This window comes from Loxodonta africana, chromosome 8 (assembly GCF_030014295.1).
Source record: "Loxodonta africana isolate mLoxAfr1 chromosome 8, mLoxAfr1.hap2, whole genome shotgun sequence".
Taxonomy (NCBI): Eukaryota; Metazoa; Chordata; class Mammalia; order Proboscidea; family Elephantidae; genus Loxodonta; species Loxodonta africana.
This window is the reverse complement of record NC_087349.1, coordinates 97,458,592-97,482,512: the sequence shown is the minus strand read 5'-3', so window position 1 is coordinate 97,482,512 and position 23,921 is coordinate 97,458,592. Positions and strand designations below refer to the sequence as shown.

Below are 23,921 nucleotides of genomic sequence, written 5' to 3'. Positions count from 1 at the left end.
CATTGTCGTCTTTGTGGTGGGCTGAATTGTGTCTCCCCCTGCAAAAATGCTCAAGTCCTAAGCCCCGTACCTGTGACACCTTGTTTGGAAATAGGGTCTTTGCAGACATAACCAAGTTAAGATGCAGTCATAATAGAGTAGGGTGGGCCCTAAATCCCATGATGGGTGTCCTTATAAAGAAAGGGATACACAGAGACACAGGGAGACAACAGCATGTGACTACGGAGGCAGAGATTGCACTGATGCAGCTATAAGCCAAAGAGCCTGAGGATTGCCAGCAGCTACCAGGATCTAAGAGAAAGACATGCAATAGATTCTCCCCTAGAGCCTTCAGAGAGATCATGACCCAGCTAACACCCTGATTTCGAACTTCTGGCCTCCAGAACTGTGAGAGAATATGCTTCTGTTGTGGTAAGCCAGCCAGTTTGTGGTACTTTGTTACAGCAGCCCAGTGACATGCATGCAGTCATGAGTGGCCAGCCTTCTCCCAGCTTCTCTACATGCTCACAGTTTGGCCTGGGAGGCAGGCCTGACCATGGAGGTGCTCTGCATGGAAGACTCCGGAAGAGCAGGTTTCTCCAGCCTGATCCCAACTGCCTGGACACTTGTCCTACAGGCGCCACTAGTTTAACGGGTCCAAAACAATGCAGCATCTTCTCCCCAAACCTGTTCCTTTTCCTGCTTTTTTTTTTAACCTAATGTCTTAGTTATCTAGTGCTGCTATAACTTACAGAAATACAACAAGCAGATGGTTTTAACAAACAGAAATTAATTTTCTCACAGTCTAGAAGGCTAGAAGTCCAAATTCAGGGTGCCAACTCCAGCGGAAGCCTTTCTCTCTCTGTTGGTTCTGGGGGAAGGTCCCTGTCATCAATTTTCCCCTGGTCTAGGTGTTTCTCAGCACAGGGACCCTGGGTCCAAAGGGCGCACTCCCTCCCGGCTCTTATTTCCTGGTGGTATGAGGTCCCCCTGTCTCTCTGCTCACTTTTTTCTTTTATATTTCGAAAGAGATTGACTCAAGATTGAACCTAATCTTGTAGACTGAGTCCTGCCTCATTAACATAACTGCCTCTAATCCTGCCTTATTAACATGATAGAGGTAGGATTTACATCCCGTAGGAAAATCATATCAGATGACAAAATGGACGATCACACAGTACTGAGAATCATGGCCTAGCCAAGTGGACACACATTTTGGGGGGACACAATTCATAACACCTAACAAAGGTCAAGTTCCAGGAACACTCAAAATTCCGTTCTGATGTGCAGGACAAGACTGTGAGAAGCCACTATCCGCCTATGGCTGCTGACGCCGCCATGACTACTGAGCCACTCACGTGTGCCAGGCTGCCCGCTTGGTGTTTGACAGCCCGATGTCAGGAAATGCCTGACGTGGATAAAATTATTCCACTGTACAGATGAGTCAGCCGAGACAATTGTTACCACACCCATGTTCCTGGGATACAGTGGTGAAAGAGACTCCAGTTTTTGTGACGCTTAGGGACAAGCCGTGGGTGGGGCTGCCCCACTGGTAAGGAGCAGGGCCAGGTCCCCAACCCATGTCCCCCTGACACATGACACCACCAGTGTGGCCCACCTTGGCACTTGCTCTCCCATCTCTCCATCCCCACTGCCAGCGCTCATCCCCTTCTCTGGGACTGGTTTGCCTCCCCAGCTCAGCCCCATCCGCTCTACTAGCTCCTTAACAGAGGAGCCTATAACAATAAATGACTCAACGAGTCGTCCTTTCCCTGCCATTTGTGGTCTGGTGAATTGGGGACGTGGGGTCACACAGAACAACACAGGGCACTAGGACCACAAGTCCAGGTTTAAGGTCAGGACCTGTTGGAGTCTCGGAGCCCTCCTGTGAAAGTGGGCCCAGAGTCTTGGCCCTGGCTGTGGGGAGTGTGCCTCACGACTGAGCTGGACACCCCAGGGCCAGTGGAGCCAAAGAGGGGGCAAAGGAGATTTCCAAGGTCCCTCACAGCCCCTGTGGAGCCTATAGGTTCTACTGCTTTGCTTCCTGGGGTCAGGGAGAGCTACTGCCTTGAGGACACCACAAAGTTGTGAGTTGTGTGGCGAGGTTTCCTCCCTGGGGCTGCAGTGCTAGGGTTGGCCACAAGGGGGCGGCAGCCTCTTCTGCCAGTAGTGCCCCTCTTGGCTTTGCTAAAGCAACTGGGGCCAGGATCAGTCACCGTGAGGCCATTCTGGCCATCCCCTTGCCTTGGACTTGCACCTCCTATTATTAGTATACATCTCCACAATCTGAGGTGCTCAGAGGTGGGAAGGGAATCCAAGATCCTCTCATCTCTGCATTCAGCAACCGTGCCCCTCAAGCACTCATGCCATGTGCCATTTTATGACCTGGATTAGTGCTGAAAATGGCCTACGTGGTCCCTGCCCCCAGGAACTCACAGTCTGGAGGGGAGATGCACAAATGCACAAGAACAAAAGAAAAAAGCAACTGTTACAGTGAAAATAAAACAGGGTGTTGTGAGGGAAGGCTGGGGGTGACTAGGTGGGGGTCCGAGAGGCCTCACTGAGGTAACCATGATGTTTCGACCAGAATGACAAGAGGGAGCCAGCCCTGCATAAATCTGGGGACAGTAAGACACAGAGAAGGCACAGCTGGTGCAGAGACTTGAAGGCAGCAGTAAGTTTGTCCAGAGACGAGGTTAGATAGTGGCCAGCGTGGTGGAAGGAGCTTGGCAGGAGAGAGGGAAGGGAGGGATGAGGGCAGACCCAGATCCCAGGGCCTGGTTGCCTGGAGGAGTTATCTCCTGCTCTGTGACAACATGACCCCAAAGCTTAGTGGCTCACAGCAACACACATGGATGATCTCACTGCTTCTGTGGACCAGAACTCTGGGTGTGGCTTAGCTGGTTCCTCTGCCTCAAAGTGTCTCAGGATACTGGGCTGTGGTCTCAACTGAGGCTCAGCTAGGGGAGGATCTACTTTCAAGCTCACTTCGTGTTATTGGTAGGGCTGAGTTTTGGTGAGATGCTGCACTAAGGCCTCAGTCACTCTTTGTTGTCTTTTTTTTTTTTTTTGTCTCTTTTGGGTCTTTGCCACGTGGCCCTCCACATAGGGCAGGTCATACATTGCAGCTGCTTCCCCAGAGAGACAGAGAGAGAATGTAAGAAAGAGCCAAGACCACTTTGCCCTAGCCTATTCCTTAAAAGCAAATCCCTGAGTTCAGTACACACTCAGAGGGAGGGGATTATACAAAGATATGTAGAATAGGAGGTGGGATTGTTGGGAGCCATGGTGCAAGCTGCCTAGTCTGAGACAAGGCACTTGGGTCAGATTCTGAAAATAATGGGATGTTATTGGAGGATTTTATACCAGAGGGTGACGATGTCTGATTTTCATTTAACGCAGACTGGGAAATGAGCCCAAGAGGGGAAGTGACTTTGCCAAGGTCACACCACCAGAAACCAGCCCTATTTTGAGTTGTATTCCATGTTGCTTCCACCTCTTCTTGAAACTCAACTCTAAGTTTATGCATGAGCTACATGTGTTGCCACCACAAGGGTTTTATGGGTATTATCTTTCATACATGGAACGCTGGTGATGCAAATAATTAAGGGCTCAGCTGCTAACTGCAAGGTTGATGGTTAGAATCCACCCAGTGGCTCCCTGAGACAAATACCTGGAGATCTGCTTCTGTGAGACATTACAGGCAAGAAACCCTATGGAGCAGTTCTACTCTGTCACGCGTGGTCGCTAGAGTCAATATTGACTTGATGGCATCTAACAACGACAATCTTATGTACACCTGAGGAAGTCCCTAGGCAGTAGATCCTAGAATGATCTCCATTGTGCAGGTGGGGAGACTGGGCAGAGCCCGAGAGGCACCATGTCTTGTCCAGGGTCACAGACCACGTGTGAACCCAGCTCTGTGTTCTCGAAGCTGGGGCCTAGGATGCACCCAGGGCTTCCCTGAGTTCTGTGGGAAAGGCTGTGTTGGTGGCACCGTATACAGTTATGGAGGTGGCATGAGGGAGAGGTGAGCACTCAGAAGCCCAGAGAAGCCTTTGGGGAGGTCTTATCTGAAGGGGGGGATGTAACCTCACTTCCTTGACAATCAGGCCCAACTGAACTTGGAACCCTGGTAACTAGGCCCGCACATTCTAGACCCAGCCCCCTGCGCAACTCACTTGGGTGGAGACACTCGATGTCTTCTTGTTGTTTTGGGAAACCCAGGAGTTCAGCCCTTTTGCAACGTTTCAGATGATGGCTCATACCTCATGCTGCCATCTGCCAAAAAGAACCTCAAGTTAATACAGGGTGGCCCAGGTCAGGCTGAGCCAGGTCAGGCCACCACTGTGATCCCACCTGGGCAGCCCACACCCCTACCCAGGCCGTGCAAATCCTCAGGCCATGCCAGCCATTGTCCTCATGGGGACCCAACCCGGGGGCAGGGAGGAGGGGAGGACAGAATTGATGAGGCCCAAAGTTGTCAGGGTGAGAGAGGGTTCATTTGCAGAGAGAGGTGGGTGGGGGTCAAGGAAGAAGGGGTCATGCAATCTGGAAAGACTTAGGAGGGATGAGGTGATGATGAAGATGGTGATGGTGGTGTTGCTGTTGCACTCACTGAGGGCTGACCCAAGCTCCATCCCCATGACATCTTACCATCACTGGGTTCAAGCTGAGTCTGACCAGGAGTGTGGGCGTGGCTGGGCCTAGCTGATCAGGTTGGGTGCCTTGAGGAGTGGGGGGGCAGGGGTAGCACAGGACCTGGTTCACATCCCCGCCCTGACCTCCCTGATCACATAGGATGCTGGGACGTAAGTCTCTACCCAGAGATTCCAGTTTATACCCAGGGCTTTAGGGGAGGGACTGTCAGTGGGCCACAGACCAAGTGAGCACTTTCACCTGGGCCTTCTCTAAGCTGCAGACTCACCCTGTGGGGCCAGTCGCCTGCAGTCCTAGGGTGGGTATCAGCTTGGCCACGGATGATCTTGTATCGGCCTAGCCCCTCCTACAGGGCTCAGTGGTCAGTATCTTCACCCCTGCTCCATGAGCCCCTTCCTCTCTGCTGCAAGCTTTCCTCTTCCCTGGACAGCAGGAGATGGGAGAAGAGGCTGCAGAGCCCAGGCGGCCGTGGCTAGTGGACTTGACCAGGACTTAATTGTGCAGCCCTCAAGCCAGGCCGTCCAGCAGGAGGAATCCTTGCTTCCTCGACAAGGTCCTATCCTTTCCCCCTGTGAATCCAGGTAACAGCTGGAGAAACCTGAGAAACCCGTTTTCTGTTCCAGCCAAGGCCAAGTATTCTGGAATTCTGTGGACACCTAGCCATCAACCCGCACCCCAGAGAGGTCATGTTCCACACTGCCCTCACCACCTGGTGACAGATGGAGAACTGAGCATTCCTCTGATGGCCAAGCAGGCACAGGGCCTGAAGGGGCAGAGAGGGAAGGAGGCGGCCTCAGAGGCAGGCCCTTGATGCCTCCTGTCCCCTTGATGTCTCCTGGACCCACTGCTGGGCACTGTCTTTGCAGAGCTCCCTGCAGGAGATCAGCGAGGAGCAGGGCGATACCATTACATACCCCTTCTTCCCTGAGAAAGGGGCCAGGAAAGGACAGTGCAGGCTCAGGGTGAGTGCGGATGGGAGGGGTCTCTACACCCAGGTGGTCAGAGTGGGCTCTGTGGCACAGCCCCTGCCCTGGAGACTTCCCCGAGCTCCTCTTGGGGGCCCCCAGGGGCTGGGAGGAGGGAAGAATGGGGAGTTTAAAAAAAAAATGCTGCTGAACTACCTGTACGGGATCAAGTTGACAACGGCAACTCAGAAGTTAGATAGGAAGCTCAGGGGGCAGCGAGTTTATGTTAATAGGGGAGGAACGACTCAGAAAGGAGGGTGAAAATGACTGCGTAACTTAATGTAATCAATGTCACTGAATGATATATGTAGAAATTGTTAAATTAGTGTATGTTCAGCTGTGTATATTTCAACAACAAAAAATAAACTATATATAAAAAAAAATGCCTCTACTTAGTAGGCTATAGGATGTGCTGGAGCATTTAAAGTGAATGGCTCCCCCTGGAGTTGTGTGACCAGCCCTGCAGTTTGGCATTGTGCTAAGAGCTTTACAAACCCGTTGCCATGGAGTCGATTCCAACTCACAGCGACCCTATAGGACAGAGTAGAACTGCCCCATGGAGTATGCACGGAGCGGCTGGGGGATTCAAACTGCCAGCCTTTTGGTTAGCAGCCATATCACTTAACCACTACGCAACCAGGTTTTCCAAGAGCTTTATGGATGTTATTTATTCTTCGCACCTCCTGAGAGGGGTGTAATACTCATTTAATTGGGTAAGAAAACCCAGACTTATCAAATACGCAGATTGTGCAGCGCCAGGCAATTAGGACATGGCAGAGCAGGACTCAGAACTCAGGCCTGTGGCCTCTGAGCAATGACACAGTCCTGGGCTCCTCAGCTGACACGTGACCACCCACTCTGAGTCTGTGGGTGTAAGAGTTTACGTCCCACTGCCCTGGTGGCACAGTGGTTAAGAACTCGGCTGCTAACCAAAAGAGCAGCAGTTCGAATCCACCAGCCACTCTTTGGAAACCCTATGCTATAGGGTCACTATGAGTTGCAATCAACTCGAAGGCAACGGGTTTGGTTTTTTTGTTTGTTTGTTTGTTTTTGGCTGTGTGCGGGAATACTCAGCCCTGGGGCATAGCACAGCAGAGAAGGGTATGGCTGGCCCCAGAACACCTGGCTGCCAGCCAGCTCTCCTACAGTCCAGTTGTATGGCCCTGCCCTGTTACCCTCTCTGTGCCTCAGTTTCCTGCCCTATAAAAGGAGCAGAAGAATGCTAATAGTACCCACTCTCCTGAGGACTAAGCCAGTTGCTATGGAGCTGGCTCTGACTTGCAGCAACCCCATGTGTATCAGAGTAGAACTGTGCCCTGTAGGGTTTTCAATGGCTGATTTTTCAGTAGTAGATCGCCAGGCCTTTCTTCCAAGGCACCTCTGGTGGGTTTGAACTGCCAACCTTTCCGTTAGCTGTTGGGTGTTTAACCATTTGCACCACCCTGCAATCCCTTCTGAGGACTAAAGCAGTTAAAATCGTAAAGAATTTAGACCAGTACAGAGTAAATAAGTATGGTCATGTATTATTTAAAAACGGGTGCTCAGTTAAGATAAACAAGTGGTGCTGAGGTCATTAATTCATTCCTTTCCTCTGAAAATTCAAGCCCTGTGGCCGTCTCAGGGAAGATGTGCTGACCGTCCATCCCACAGACGGTGGAGACTTACAGTGCTGCTGCCACAGACTTGGAGCTGAACACCTGGGCGCTTGGGTTCTCACTTACCCCAGCGTGGGATTCCATCTGCATGGGAGGAGGACTGCACCCATCAGAACCAAAGACACGCCAGGAAGAAAACCCCATCCCACTGGCTTTGGAAGAATGCAGCTGTCTCCTGAGGGCTAAGCCCACGTGCTTCCCTTGACATCATCCCCAGAGCAGTGCCGTGGAGAGGGAGCCACAGTTTGGACCCAGTTCTGTGAAGCTTGAGAGGAGGGCTCCGGCAGCCCTCCAGGCCACCTGCTAAATCTGCTGACAGTCACAGGCAGGCTGGTGCCAGCAGAACTGATGAGATGGCTGTGGGCCCTGCTTTGACTATTTCCAAGTAGGAAGAGGACAAGAGCTGCCTGGCGGTGGGGGGGTGCGGAGGGGAGTGGGCGGGAGAGGAAGGCTCCATTAGGCAGCAGGAAGGGAGGGGCTTCCTGTGAGTGGGAGCCCCAAGGAGCACGCCCTGGCTCCAACTTGGTGCCCGAGACTTAAAGAGCTTCCTTGGCATGTAATTCCTCCCACCCCCCCCCCACCCCCTTCCAGAAACTGTTTAGCGTCAGGGGACTCCCCTTGGCTTCTCCAACAATGTGACTTCACAGTTAGGCCCCTTCTCTGATAACCCTGGAAGAGAGAAGAGGGAGAGAAAAAAAGAACAGGGAGGGAGGAGAGGAATCAGCGGAAAATGCCACATCTGTGGGCAGAGGAGGAAACTTTGAGGGGTAAACCTAAACCAGGAGCCCTGCTGGGGCAAAAGTTAAGCACTCAGCTGCTAAGCCAAAGGCTTGGGGTTCAAAACCACCCAGCAGCTCCTCAGGAGAAAGACCTGCTCCTATAAAGATTACAGTCAAGAAAACCTTATGGGGCAGTTCTTCTCTGTCACGTGGGGTCACTATGAGTCAAAATCAACTCGACAGCACCCAACAACAAACCAAAACCAAACCTGTTGCCATCGAGTCAATTCTGACTCATGGCAACCCCTTGTGTTACGGAGTAGACTAGCTGCTCCGTAGGGTTTTCTTGGCTGCGTCTGTCAGTTTGTTGTACTGTGGTGGCTTGCGTGTTGCTGTGATACTGGAAGCTATGTTACCAGTATTTCAAATACCAGCAGGGTCACCTATGGTGGACAGGTTTCAGCAGAGTTTCCAGACGAAGACAGACTAGGACTAAAGGCCTGGTGGTCTACGTCTGAAAAAACCGGCCAGTGAAAATGATATGAATAGCAGGGGAACATGCCTGACACGGGGCCAAAAGATGAGCCCCTCAGGTCTGAAGGTACAAAAAATACGACTGGACAAGAGCTACCCCCTCAAAGTAGAGTTGACCTTCATGACGTGGACGGAATAAAGCTTTCAGGAACTTCATTTGCTGATGTGGCACAACTCAGTTTGGTAAAGTAGAGGGTCAGCAAAAAAGAGGAATGCCCTTGATGACATGGATTGACAGAGTGTTGCAACAACGGGCTCAAAACATAGCAACAATTGTGAGGGTGATGCAGGACTGGGCAGTGTTTTGTTCCGTTGTACATTGGGTTGCTATGAGACAGCACCTAACGACAACAACAATCTCCACAGAAGCAGATTGCCAGGACTTTCTTTTGCGGCACAGCTGAGTAAGTTGCAGCTGCCAATCTTGAGGTTCGTAGTCACGCGAAAACCATCTGTGCCACCCAGGGACCTTTGGAGAAGGGTAGGGTTTAGAAACGATCTAAAGAAGAGCAGATATAAACCAAACAAATGAAAACAAACAAAAAAGCAAAACCAAAGTAGGTTAGGGCTAGATTAAGAACAGCGGCCCCTGGAGCCAGATCCCTGAAAGCACAAAAGGAAGATACCACAGGGCAGATGTGTTTGTGGTGCAGCTTCACGGCCTCCCTGCTGCAAACCGGACTGCCCTTTCCAAAGGTCGTTGGATTTCTTTTCCCCTCATCTTGCTTAAGAAGCCTTTTCTCCAACAGCTTTGGTGCAGAAATGATTTGGCTGAAAGGATCTGGGGCATCTGGCTGGTGAATGTGGCCAGGGGTTTTCACTTCAGAACAGGTGGCTTACATTTTCCAGCCAGATGCCCCAAATCCTTCCAGCCAGATCGTATTTTGCACGCAAGAAGAGCTACTTGGCGAGGAAACATCCTTTTCTTCCCCAGGACCTTAATTCTAACTCAGTTGCTTTACGTCAAGGCTCAGCATCACATTTTTGGATGCCCCTGGGGGCACAGCTTGAGCTGCTCTCCCTCCTATTAGAGAGAGATCCACCCCAGAGTGGGCATAGCTGAGGCACAAGTACCGTCAGGGCCCCCAGAAAAGGCCTCTGAGCCCAAAGTGATGCTCTCGGGCCAGGTGGCTTCAAAAGTGTCCTCTCCCCTTTGGTGAAAATGGAGTTTCTGGATCATGTAAACAGTTCATGTGCTCAGCTACTAACAGAAAGATTGGAGGGTTTGAATCCACCCAGAGGGGCCTCAGAAGTAAAGCCTGGCGTTCTTCTACTTCTGAGAAATCAGCCACTGAAAACTCTGTGGAGCACAGTTCTACTCTGACACACACGGGATTGTCATGAGTCCGAGTGGACTTGACAGCAACATTTTTTTGGTGGAAATGGGGCATTACTTCCTGCCATGGCCAAGGCCACCCCAGGACCAGATGTCACTTGGTTTACATGACTGGGTGACGGTAGTTTCTGGATACGGGTCCAGTAAACTGGAAGTACCTAGATAACTGAAGCTCATGACTCAACATTTTCACAATTCTTTTTTCTTCCTTTTTTTTTTTGCCTGCTAAAACGATGACTTTCCTTGCTTATTTTCCCCCCACCATTCCCTTTTATACTTTACATTATTGTTAGCAAGCACAATGCTGATGGGTGAGCCTAACGTTGGTACATGAGCGTGATGCATGATGTTGATAGGTGGGCACAGGCTTTGGGCTCAGAAAACCTGAGTGTGGATCCCAATATTTTACTTACTGGTTGTGTGACCTTTAAGAGGGTAAGCTCTCTAAGCCTGTCTCTCCAGCTGTGAAATGGGCATTGCATTCCTGGTCTCCTGGGTTGCTCCAAGGGGATGGTATGATAATGTATCCAACTCTAATTAACTGCCTAGTGGCAGCTAGCATGTGTATCCTCCTACCTCCCCTCACTGTCCCCTACCACGAAGAAGGACCCTCCCTTGTCTACCCAGGCTTAGTGTCCTTGTGTATCCTGAGTCAACATGTATTCCTCAGAATCAACCAAAGGAGGCTCTGGGCTATGAATCTAACTGAAAATTGGGGTGTGTGTGGAGAGAAGAAATTGTATCATTCTGATGCAATTCTCGTCAAGCAGAAGGGAATCTAGCTCAGTGGCCCAGAAGCACAAATGGTGCTGCAAGGTACAAGATGGCCTGGCAAAGGGTCAGAGAAGGAAGGACGGGCTAATCCCACCTCTATTCCCCACTTTATGAAGATCGCAGGCTAGTTGGTGGGAGAAAAAGGGAGTTCATGCAGGGTCTCAAGGCCCCTGCAAGGTGCAGGCTCTGGTGGGGTGTGCACACGCAGGACAGCGTCAGCCCCTGGCCCTACCCACAGGCGTCAGGAGGGCCTGCGAGCCCGAGCAGGGGACCAGCACCAGCTCTTAAGGCAGACAGGCAGGTGTATCTCTGTTTATTTTTTCAAAGCAAAACTAAAAACCACCACTCAAAATATTTGAGGAGAGTGCTCAATCACAGTTAAAAAGCTTTATGTGCAGTGCAAACTTCACAGACTGGGGGTCAGAGGTGAGTGTTCCTGACAGTACTCGAACAGGCCTCAGAGGTCTCAGCATCCCATTCGCTTCTCTTCAGCCTCCATTATACTGTTCTCTCGGTGAAACACTGATGGGAGAGAAAAATGTCACAACCCAGTTAGCAGCAGACAGCTGCGTGATTCTGCTGAGGTTGGCACCATCCATACAGGAAAGCCATTTCCGTTCTCCACTGGCCTTCTGATGTCATTGTCGGGCACAGGAAGTGCCCCTCACGCCCCTCCCACCATGAAGGTCCTAACACATTCACAACGAAGGCAGGCAGGTCAGGCCCAAGTGCTGACATTCTTAGAAGGCAGACAGAAGGGCAGTGTGGCTCATGGCCCAGTCCTCACCCAGCAGGGCTGACTCCTTTCCTGTGTCCCCCTAAGCCTGAGGGTGAGACATCGATTGGGTGTCATCATCGCTCATGCTTAATGTTGGCTTCACTTCGCTCCAAGGTGACCCCGTTGCCATTCCGAGGGCCTTCCCTCTTGTTCCAGTCCTTTTCGGTGTAAAATTCGGCTAGCACGGGGCAATGTTCAGAAGCCACTCCGCCCCAGGACCAGTTGTCTGGAATCCAAGGGTTTGTGAGACCTTCTCTCACTACGGCCCAGTGACCTGAAGGAGAGGGACAAGAGACCCAGAAATCAGGTCAGGGGGATGAGGGAGGGTCACAACCTGGCAAGTGGAAGGCCCGTTGCTGCAAGCCCAGGTTCCTGACGATACCCCTCAGTTCTCTGGCTTGCCTGTGCAAATGGAAGGCCTTGGTCAATTTGATTTTCTGGATAAATGAGGGTTTACCCACTTAATCACTAAAACTACCCTGAGTCCTGGCCTTCCGCGCATTCAGATGGCATCCCCATATGGTTGATCTCCTTGTGATTTGTGGCTCCTGCTTCTAATGTGACCAGCAAGTTCAGCATTAGACACAGGGACAGATGTCTCATAAAGATGGTCAAAGTTAAAGTCTTATATTGCAAAGCAAAAGACGCTAAGGGGAGAGGGTGGGGATAATACATTCTTCCTAGAAAATAGATAATAAGGAGAAGATACAGGCTGAGAAGGTACAGGTACTTCAAAATAAAGATTTAGAAATATATAAAACAGGAGATGTATTTGAACAACAATGAAATAACAATTATGAAAATTACAGAACAATTAGAAAGCAATTGCTGTGGTCCTCAGTATAAGCAATGTCAAGGCTGCTGTAAGATCTACTGGGAGATGGTGAAGGGAGGGGAGGCCTGGGTGCTGGTCTGAAGTTTGGCCCAGCCGGCTCACAGCTCTATGATGGTGGCACCTCCTCCCTGGCCTCAGTTTCTACAGCTTAACTGGAAGAGGACAGATGAAATGATTTCTGCTTTCCTTCCAGCCCTGCCACCTTGGGTTCTCCACTCTCTGTGAGAGCAACTCATTTCCATGGGTGCCCTCCTGGGAACTGGACAGGCTGTGGGCTGGACTCCTCTCCTCGGGGCAGCATTGCGTTTCTTCAAATCACCTCTTGCCTAGTTTGATGATCAAGTCATACCCCCTGAGACCCACTGCAATTGCCCTTTGGATTCTCCCATGACAGAGTCCAACGGGAAACCAATGCCCAGAGAGAGGTAGAAGCAGCTGGTGCCAAGGCCAGAACTGGAAATCCTAGTCCTGAGGTCCTCAGCCCTGGCTGCACACAGCTTTCTTGTGGTGGGGTCCAGATATCCGTACTTCTGTTTTTAACTTCTCATGGAAGTATGATATACACCCATTGGTGCTTTGTAAAGTTTCCAGCCAGAGTTGAGAAACTTGTCTGTACTTCAGACTACCTTTTCCCTGAAAAAATGTCTAATAGGTCACTAGTTCGGGAGCAAAGTGTGACTGCATTTCAGTGCTGAGGTGACACAGCACATCCAGGTCATCATAGAGTCATAAGCATTTCTCCCGTCCTATCATGACGGTATGTGACACATCTGCCACCTCCACCTGCTGCTCCTCAGGGTATCGGCAGCGGGTCGGTAAACCACATTCCATAACACAGCACTGGACAGGTAACAGGTCTTGATGAATGCCTGCTGAAAGACTGCGTGTCCTTAACATTAGGGTAAGTTATCAGCTCATCTCTGAATGAGGACTCTGCTAGCCTACAACCAGGTGAGCACACCTGGGGCACATCTGGTTTGTACCTGTTCTAGGTCAGCTAGTGCTCTGCAATTATTTTCAACATCCCCTCTGTTTGAATGATAATTATACAGTGATCTGAATGACAACCTTATAAATGCCCACAAAAGGGAAAAGATCACTCCTGATTCCAGCTTAAACCAATCATCTGGAGCTGTCAGGTCAGACAGGTTTTTCGAACTCTGTTTCTGAACAGGAGAAGGAATCAGTGGGTTTGGCTTTACCTGTGAAAACCTTCTTTAAGCTTTTACTGATCCAGATGTTGTCCAGAGACTTGGAGCCTTGAGGACTCTTGGTGCTGATGTTGGTGAAGGTGTGCGTGGGGATCAGGTGGTAGAATCTTTCTTTCCTCAAGATATCATAGTCACTGCTATCTGGCCCTTGACCAAAATCCCCTAAAACGATCACGTCTTTTTCTCCTGCAAGTGGAAGAAAGAAGAGGAATTTAAGAGCTGGTGAGAAGTAATGCCCACCACTGACCACAGCCCCATCTAAATGGCATCTCGATGATCTGATCTGACTCCCCAGAGCTAGGACTGCTGGAATAGTTCTCATTCTCCCAAGTTCCTTGTGCAAAAAACCCTGGAGAGTCTAACTTAAAAATTTACGAGTAACTTAATAATACATCTGGTAACGGGGGTGAGGAGGGGTGTGACGCAGAAATCAGTTCAAGCTCGTAAGTTCCAAATCTCATAGTAGAAAAAGGTCTAAGGGTCTTGCCCAGATCTTTAACAAAAGCTTAATGAGCATTTATTGAACACTTGCTAAGGGTCCACCTGTGCAAACAGATTCAGAGACGAATAAAACAAGCCTTGCTCTCTAGGAGCTCAGAGTCTAATGCGAGACAGACTGGAAGACAGGCAAGAGTGGAGCATAGGTGTAAAAGCAAACATATGTACAGAGTACAGGATGGTACAGAGGAAGAGAGGTCAGGGAAGGCTCCTTGGAGGAGACGGTGCCTGATTGTCTTGGATGATGCACATGAGTTCTCAGGTCAACAAGGAAGAGGGGAAACCTGTGTGAAGGCAGAGAATTATGAAACTGCCTCGTTTTGGGGTGGGGGACCTATGAGTTGTTAGGTGCTTTTGGGTATAAGGTACTATAAAGAGAGTTGTTAAAGATGAGGCTGGAGGTGTCAGCAGCAGCTAATCCTTGAATGGAAGGTGTGTTCTATCTCCCTGTGGTTCAAATTCTGATCAGTGGACCCGAGGAGAAGGATAGGTCTTCCCAGGATTCAATGAGAAGCCCATAGCATCCATCCACTACGTCGATGGACATAATCTACTTCACCGTTGTCCTGTTGGTGGCCGTCTTTTAGGTTGTCTCCAATACCCACCTCTGTAAATAATGCTGGAGTATCTCATTCAAAAATCTGTGCCCCTGCTTTCTTTCTTTTTAAATAATATTTTTTGTGTTTTTGGTGAAAGTTTACAAATTAGATTCCCATTTGACAATTCCTGTACAAATTATTCCGTGACATTAGTTACATTTTTCACTATGTGTCAGCCTTCTCTTTAACTGTTCTGGTTCCTCCATTTCTGGTGATCTAATTTCCCTGGCCCCTTATCTTCTCATCTTTGCTTTAGAGTAACTGTTGATCCTTTGGTCTCGGACATAAAAGCCCACTGCCATCGAGTCAATTCTGACTCATAGCAGTCCTATATATAGATGGTATTTTAATGGAGTATCGTACTCATCAATAATATCCTTTATTTTGTGTGCCAATCTGTTATTTCACTAACAGTGACCTTAGGCCCCCATGTGTGTGTCAGTTTGTTGTACTGTCGGGGCTTGCGTGTTGCTGTGATGCTGGAAGCTATGCTACTGGTATTCAGATACCAGCAGGGTCACCCATGGAGGACAGGTTTCAGCTGAGCTTCCAGACTAAGATAGACTAGGAAGAAGGACCCGACAGTCTACTTCTGAAAAGCATTAGCCAGTGAAAACCTTATGAATAGCAGCAGAACATTGTCTGATATACTGCTGGAGGATGAGCCCCCCAGGTTGGAAGGCACTCAAAAGATGACTGGGGAACAGCTGCCTCCTCAAAGTAGAGTCGACCTTAATGATGTGGATGGAATGAAGCTTTTGGGACCTTCATTTACTGATGTGGCACGACTCAAAATGAGAAGAAACAGCTGCAAACGTCCATCAATAATCAGAACCTGGAATATACGAAGTATGAATCTAGGAAAATTGGAAATCGTCAAAAATGAAATGGAATGCATAAACATCGATATCCTAGGCATTAGTGAGCTCAAATGGACTGGTATTGGCCATTTTGAATTGGATAATCATATAGTCTACTATGCTAGGAATGACAACTTCAAGAGGAATGGTGTTGAATTCACTGTCAAAAAGAACATTTCAAGGTCTATCCTGAAGTACAACGTTGTCAGTGACAGGATAATATCCATACGCCTACAAGGAAGACCAGTTAATATGACTATTTTTCAAATTTACGCACCAACCACTAGGGCCAAAGATGAAGAGAAGACTTTTATCAGCTGCTGCAGTCTGAAATTAATTGAACATGCAAACAAGATGCATTGATAATTACTGGTGATTGGAACATGAAAGTTGGAAACAAAGAAGAAGGATCAGTAGTTGGAAAATTTGGCCTTGGTGATAGAAACAGTGCCAGAGATAGAATAATAGAATTTTGCAAGACCAACGACTTCTTCATTGCAAATACCTTCTTTCACCAACATAAATGGCGACTATACACATGGACCTCGCCAGATGGAACACAAGGAAATCAAATTGACTACATCTGTGGAAAGAGATGATGGAAAAACTCAATATCATCAGTCAGAACAAGGCCAGGGGCCAACTGTGGAACAGACCATCAATTGCTCATATACAAGCTCAAGCTGAAACTGAAGAAAATCAGAGTAAGTCCACGAGAGCCAAAATATGACCTTAAGTATATTCCACCTGAACTTAGAGACCATCTGAAGAACAGGTTTGATGCATTGAACACTAGTGACTGAAGACCAGACAAGTTGTGGAATGACGTTAAGGACATCATCCATGAAGAAAGCAAGAGGTCATTGAAAAGACAGGAAAGAAAGAAAAGACCAAGATGGATCTTAGAGGAGACTTTGAAACTTCCTCTCGAACATTGAGCAGCTAAAGCAAAAGGAAGAATGGATGAAGTAAAAGAACTGAACAAAAGATTTCAAAGGGCCTCTCGAGAAGACAACATAAAGTATTACAATGACATGTGGAAAGAGCTGGAGATGGAAAACCAAAAGGGAAGAACATGCTCGGCATTTCTCAAGCTGAAAGAACTGAAGAAAAAATTCAAGCCTCGAGTTGCAATAGTGAAGGATCTTATGGGGGAAAACATTAAATGACGCAGGAAGCATCAAAAGAAGATGGAAGGAATACACAGAGTCATTATACCAAAAAGAATTAGTCGATGTTCAACCATTTTAAGAGGTGACATATGATCAGGAACCGATGGTATTGAAGGAAGAAGTCCAAGCTGCTCTGAAGGCATTGGAGAAAAACAAGGATCCAGGAATTGATGGGATATCAATTGAGATGCTTCAACAAACACATGTAGCACTGGAGGTGCTCACTCGTCTATGCCAAGAAATATGGAAGACAGCTTCCTGGCCAACTGACTGGGAGAGATTCATATTTATGCCTATTCCCAAGAAAGGTGATCCAACCGAATGTGGAAATTATAGAACAATATCATTAATATCACACACAAGCAAAATTTTGCTGAAGATCGTTCAAAAACTGCTGCGGCAGTATATAGACAGGGAACTGCCAGAAATTCAGGCCTGTGTCAGAAGAAGATGTGGAACCAGGGGTATCATTGCTGATGTCAGATGGACCCTGGCTAAAAGCAGAGAATACCAGAAGGATGTTTACCTGTGTTTTATTGATTATGCAAAGGCATTTGACTGTGTGGATCATAACAAATTATGGATAACATTGTGAAGAATGGGAATTCCAGAACACTTAACTGTGCTCATGAGGAACCTTTACACGATCAAGAGGCAGTTGTTCGGACAGAACAAGGGGATACTGACTGGTTTAAAGTCAGGAAAGGTGTGCATCAGGGTTGTATTCTTTCACCATACCTATTCAATCTGTATGCTGAGCAAATAATCTGAGAACCTGGACTGTATGAAGAAGAATGGGTCATCGGGATCAGAGGAAGACTTATTAACAGCCTGCGTTATGCAGATGATACAACCTTGCTTGCTGAAAGTGAAGAGGACTTGAAGCACTTACTAATGAAGATCAAAGACCATAGCCTTCAGTATGGATTGCACCTCAACATAAAGAAAACAAAAATCCTCACAACTGGACCAATGAGCAACATCATGATAAATGGAGAAAAGACTGAAGTTGTCAAGGATTTCATTTTACTTGGATCCACAATCAACAGCCATGGAAGCAGCAGTCAAGAAATCAAAAGACGCATTGGATTGGGTAAATCTACTGCAAAGGACCTCTTCAAAGTGTTGAAGAGCAAAGATGTCACCTTGAAGACTAAGGTGCGCCTGACCCAAGCCGTGGTACTTTCAATCGCATCATATGCATGTGAAAGCTGGACAATGAATAAGGAAGAATGAAGAAGAATTGACACCTTTGAATTGTGGTGTTGGCGAAGAATATTGAACATACCATGGATTGCCAAAAGAACAAACCAATCTGTCTTAGAAGAAGTACAACCAGAACACTCCTCAGAAGCAAGGATGGAGAGACTGCTCCTTACATACTTTGGACATGTTGTCAGCAGGGATCTGTCCCTGGAGAAGGAAATCATGCTTGGCAAAGTACAGGGTCAGTGGAAAAGAGGAAGACCCTCAGCGAGGTAGATTGACACAGCGGCTGCAAGAATGAGCTCAAGCATAACAATGATTCTAAGGATGGCACAGGACTGGGCAGTGTTTCGTTCTGTTGTGCACAGGGTCGCTATGATTTGGAACCAACTCGATGGCACCTAACAACAACAGTGGCCTTAGGGGATAGTTTTGGTTGAAGGTTTAAAGAGTATCTCAGGGCAAAAAAAAAAAAAAAAAAAATTTTTTTTTTTCTCATAGGGCAATACTCTCAGGGAGTCCTCTAGTTTTAATTGGTCCACTAAGTCTGAACTTTTTAATAATCTGAGTTCTGTTCTGCATTTTTCTCCTGTTCTATCAGGGTCCATCTACTGTGGCGGTGATCAGAATGGTCAGTAGTAGTAGGCGGGCTCCATCTAGTTCTTCTGGTCTCAGGGTAGATGAGGCCATGGCTATCCGCCCTGTAGACGAGTTTCTTCTCTGAGATTTTGTTTCCTTCCTTCCCTTTTGCTCCAGATGAGTAGAGACCAATGGTTGTATCTTAGATGGCTGATCGCAAGTCTTTAAGACCCCAGAAGCTACCCACCTCGCTAGGATGCAGAACATGAACTTTGTGAACTATATTATGCAAACTGACTGAGCCATCCCATGAGACTAAGGTCCTAAGCCTTCAAACCAGGAAACTATTCTCATAAGGGGTTTGATTATGTCCGAGAAGTATATGCAATGGTGTCTTCCATGAATATATATGCATGCACACACACACATCTGTATGTACACGCACATATACTTCTATCTACGCATACATATGTATGCACCTATACCTACCTATACACATACGTATGTGGCCATACACACATTTTTTGGTTATTGTTGTCAATTATATGTCATATTCTTTTTCTCTTGTGTGCTTTTTAGTGGCACTGTTTACTCTTGTCAAGCCATGCTTTGTGTTCTGCTTTCTTTATGTCCTTCATATAGAGTCCCAGTTTACAAGGGTGGCCATTGTTAAGGTTCTTGATATATATTGCCCATCTACTTTCCAAAGGCTGCTCCAACTTCAGCTCTCTCCAGTAGTGTAGGGAAGTACTCCTTTCTGCATCAACAATGAGTATTATCATTAAAAGATTAATGTGATGCATGAAGACGGTGACTTCTTTCTATTTAGGTTCCTTTGATTACATTTTTTATATGTTCACTAGCTGTTTTTTCCTACTGTGAACTGTGAATTGCATGTTCTCTGCCTATTCTTTTAGAGGGTACTAATGTTTTATTTATCATTTGTATAAACTCTATATATTAGGAATATTGACTCTTTATCATCTATAGGAAATGTGTTTTCTAGTTTGTCATTTGCCTTTTAAAGCACACAGAAGTTTGAAATATTTTTAATGTATGCAATCTACCAAAATTTTCCTACAGGTGCCTCCCAAATTAAACAAATATTCCATTTATTTTTATGATTTCACTTCTTGCATTTGACTGTTTAATATACCTGGGATTTAGCACTAAGGTAAGAAATAAATCTAGTTTTATTTTCCCCACAGACATTAACCACTTATGCCAGTAGCATTTCTTGAAAAGTCCTTTTCTTTCTCAACTGAATTCTTATGCCAACATCTCTCATTTTTTACATCTTATGTATGCTGTATCTGTTTCTAAGCCTTATCTAATCATCTGTTTATTCTTGAGCCAGTGCCATAATGCTTTATTACATATTCATTAAAAATAGTTACATATTTTTGATTGTGAATTAAAAAAAAAATTAAATTCGTATTAACTTTATTTAACATCCCTATCCCCGGCTGGAAACCCTGGTGGTGTAGTGGTTGAGAGCTACAGCTACTAACCAAAAGGTCAGCAGTTTGAATTCGCCAGGCGCTCTTTGGAACCCCATGGGGCAGTTCTACTCTGTCCTGTAGGGTCACTATGAGTCAGAATTGGCTCGACAGCAATGGGTTTTTGGGGTATCTCCCAGCTGGCCAGAGGAGGCCGTTACCTGTTCCTGTGTCTCCTTCTAGACAGTTCTACACAATATGTGCAAGCAAGCATAGTTATTTTCACACAAATGATAGTAACTTTACATAGCAGCCTCTACCTCCCACTGGTCAATATATTCTAGAGATGGATCTGGCTCAATTCAGCAGTTTTCAAACATTTTTTTTCTTTTCTTTTTCAAATGGGACTTACACAATGAAATCCAAAAATGGAGGGGGTAAAAGTAGAATTGCTGATTGAAGTGGTGGCAGAGGGTGTGGGCGAGGGCGCTCAAGAACCCTTAGGGTACTGGGAAGCTTCAAAAAAATATTAATTGGGGCCCCACCCTCAAAGATTCTGATTTAATCAGCCTCAAGTGGGCCTGGTGATCTCAGGTGGTCCCAACGGGCAGCCAGGGCTGGGACCCGCAGCAAGGGTAACACAGAGCTCAGTTTGAAACCCACTGCAGGAAACCTACACACAGATTTTGTACAGGTGGATTATCTTGAAGAGTGAAGTCTTCTCGTCCAAGATCAAGCTATGCTCCTCCATTTAGTCATCCTTTTTTTTTTTTTTAATGTTCTTCCATAAAGTTCTCTTCATTTCACTGCCATATGTCTAAGTATTCTATGTTTTGATTTTTTATTATGGATGGGATCTTTGCTTTCTCCTGTTATATTTTCCAACTGGTTATTGCTGATATGGAATCCCTGGGTGGCGCAGAGTTAATGCACTCAGCTGCTAATCAAAAGGTTGAAAGTGCAAGTCTCTTCAGAGGCATCTCAGAAGAAAGGCCTGGTAATCTACTTAAAAAAAATTGGCCCTCAAAAACCCCAGGAAGCACAGTTCTATCCTATGCACATGCGGCCACCATGATTTGGGGTTGATTCGACAGCAACCTTTTTTTTTTGCTAATATATACAAAATGTTCTAATTTTGTATTTTATTCTGTAACAGTTTTCTTAATTCTCTTACTAGGACTAGCAGTTTTTAAAATAACTATTAAGATTGTTAAACTGACAATCATATTCCCTAAAAGCAGTGACTGTCTTGACTCCTTTTCCTCCACTATTTACACCTCATTTCACCTTATTGATTTAAATCGGCTAGGAGGAAGAACGGAACCCTGAGTGGGGCAGGTGGTTGACATGCTTCGCTGCTAAACCAAAGGCTGCACCCAGAGGAGTCTGAGAAGAAAGGCCTGGTGATCTACTTCTGAAAAAATCAGTCACCGGAAACCGTTCGGAGCACAGTTTTACTCTGATCCACATGGAGTCGCCATGAGTCGAAGGAAGAGCAGTCACGTGGTAGGTACTGTCGCGTTGGTTCTGACTCATCAGAGGAAACACTGCCTGGTCCTGCGTCCTCCTCACCATCATTGCTGTGTTTGAGCCCACTGTTGTAGCCACTGTGTCAATCCATTTCCTTGCGGATCTTCCTCTTTTTCATTCTCGACTTTAACAAGCACGATGTCCTTCTGCAGGGACTGGTCCCTCCTGATAACATGTCCAAAGGATGTGAGACAACATTTTGCCATCCTCACGTCTAAGGAGCATTCTGGATGTACTTCTTCCATGACAGATTTGTTTTTCTGGCAGTCCATGGTATATTCAATGTTCTTTGTCAATACCACAATTCAAAGGCATCGATTCTTCTTCAGTCTTCCGTATTCGTTGTCCAGCTCTTGCATGCATGTAAGGCAGTTAAAAATACCACTGCTCGGGTCAGGTGCACGTTAGTCCTCAAAGTGATATCTATGCTTTTGAACACTTTAAAGATGACTTTTGCAGCAGATATGCCCGATGCAATTCGTCCTTTGATTTCTTGACTGCTTCTTCCATCAGCGTAGACTTGGGATCCAAGTAAAATGAAATCGTTGACAACTTTGTTGTTTTCTTCATTTATCATGATGTTGTTTATTGGTCCAGTTGTGGTCCAGTTGTCCACGTTTTCTTTACGTTGCAGTGTAATCCATACTGAAGCTGTAGTCTTTGATTTTCATCAGTAAGTGCTTCAAGTCCTCTTCACTTCCAGCAAGCAAGGTTGTCATCTGCATATCGCAGGTTAGTCTTCCACCAATCCTGATGCTGAGTTCTTCTCCATATAGTCCAGCTTCTCCGATTATTTGCACAGCATACAGATTGAATAAATACAGTGAAAGGATACAATCTTGACGCACACTTTCCTGATTTCAAACCACTCAGTGGTTTGTTCTGTTCAAACGATTACCTACCTCTTGGTCTCTGTGCAGGTTCCTCACGAGCACAATTAAATGTTCTGGAATTCCCATTCTCCACAATGTTATCCATAATTTGTTATGATCCACACAGTTGAATGCCTCTGCATAACCAATAAAACACAGATAAACATCTCTCTGATGTTCTCTGCTTTCAGCCAAGATCTACCTGACAGCAACAATGATATCCCTGGTTCCACGTCCTCTTCTGAACTCGGCTTGAATTTCTGGCAGTTCCCTGTTGACGTACTGCTGCAGTAACTTTTGGATGATCTTCAGCAAAATTTTACTTGTAACATTAATGATATTGTCTGATCATTTCTGGTGGATAACCTTTCTTTGGGATGGATACAAATATGGATCTCTTTCAGTTAGTAGGCCAGGTAGCTGTCCTCCAAATTTCTTGACACAGACAAGTGAGCATGTCCAGTAGTACATCTGTTTGTTGAAACATCTCAATTGATATTCTGTCAATTCCTGGAGCCTTGTTTTTTGCCGATGCCTTCAGTGCAGCTTGGACTTCTTCCTTCAGTACCATCAGTTCTTGATCATATGCTACCTCCTGAAATGGCTGAACGTCCACGTGGCTCTGTGTATTCCTTCCATCTTCTTTTGATGCTTCCTGCATTATTCAATATTTTACCCATAGAATATCGCGACTTGAAGCTTGAATTTTTTCTTTAGTTCTTTCAGCTTAAGAAATGCCAAGTGTGTTCTTCCCTTTTGTTTTCTAGCCCCAGGTCTTTGCACATGTTATTATAATACTTTACTTTGTCTTCTCCAGCTGCCCTTTGAAATCTTCTGTTCAGCAATTTTACTTCATTTCTTCCTTTCTTATTAACTGCTCTACATTCAAGAGCAAGTTTCAGACCCTCTTCTGACATCCAGAGCAGTCATAGTGCCTCGTTAAAACCAAGACAAAACGGGCTCTTGGCCCCTGTTCTAAAAGAAAGCAGCTTGATGACTCTGGGTATGGAATCCTGGCTTTGTACTCACCAGCTCTGTGACCTTGGGGGAACATTTTTGTCTGTAAAATGGGGAGAAAAATCAATTTTCACACATTGTTGTAAGGACTAGATGAGCTGTTGCAGGTGCCTGGTGTTAAGTATTTCACGTCATATTCAGGCCCCTTCCTTTCAAGTTCCTTGAACCAGATTAATAAGTTTACCCAAGAGACAACCCCCGCCCCCACCAAAAAAAAACCAAACCCAAACTTGCTGACATTGAGTTGATTCCCACTCATAGTAACCCGATAGGACAGAGCAGAACTGCCCCATAGGGTTTCCAAGGAGCGAGTGGTGGATTTGAACTGCTGACCTTTCGGTTAGCAGCCAAACGCTTAACCACTGTGCCACCAGGGACCCAGCGAGGTTAATTGTCTGTGTATAAATGAGGTCTACAAGGTGATTTCAGGGCCAATGTGGACAGGTTTTCTCTTTGAAGTATTTTAAACATTCCCCCCATGGTCTGTTCACACTAGTAATTGGGGTAATTACAAAATAAGAATTTTCCAAGCAAAGCAAGTAGAAAATCTGAAAAAAAGATGGGCCCCAGCTAGGTTCTGCTGAATTCCAACAGACCCTGCCTGATGCATCTCACTGTGAGGTTCACTTCAGGGTAGTCATGTCACCACAGGGAATGGCGTTTCTGTCACATCTTGCAAGTGAGGCATTAAGGAAAACAGTCCT

The 23,921-nt window shown here is 46.6% G+C and overlaps 1 protein-coding gene across 3 annotated transcripts in view; it reads right to left on the bottom strand.

The window, feature by feature from the left end:
• EEPD1 (endonuclease/exonuclease/phosphatase family domain containing 1) overlaps positions 1-23,921 on the bottom strand; it is a 197,755-nt gene that overhangs the window by 14,652 nt on the left and 159,182 nt on the right. The window contains exons 7-9 of one of the 3 annotated variants that reach the window (XR_010322753.1): positions 13,437-13,631; positions 11,409-11,673; positions 1-4,260 (exon numbers count right to left, since the gene is read on the bottom strand). The exon at positions 1-4,260 is cut by the window's left edge and continues 14,652 nt beyond it. Coding sequence is in view for 1 of the 3 variants with exons in the window: in XM_003406949.4 (XP_003406997.1) it covers positions 11,474-11,673; positions 13,437-13,631 (395 nt within the window). In the remaining 2 variants the exon portion in view is untranslated. Of the gene's footprint in view, positions 4,261-7,849; positions 11,674-13,436; positions 13,632-23,921 lie in introns of those variants that run through there. The other 2 variants (XR_010322752.1, XM_003406949.4) reach the window with 2 other exon arrangements.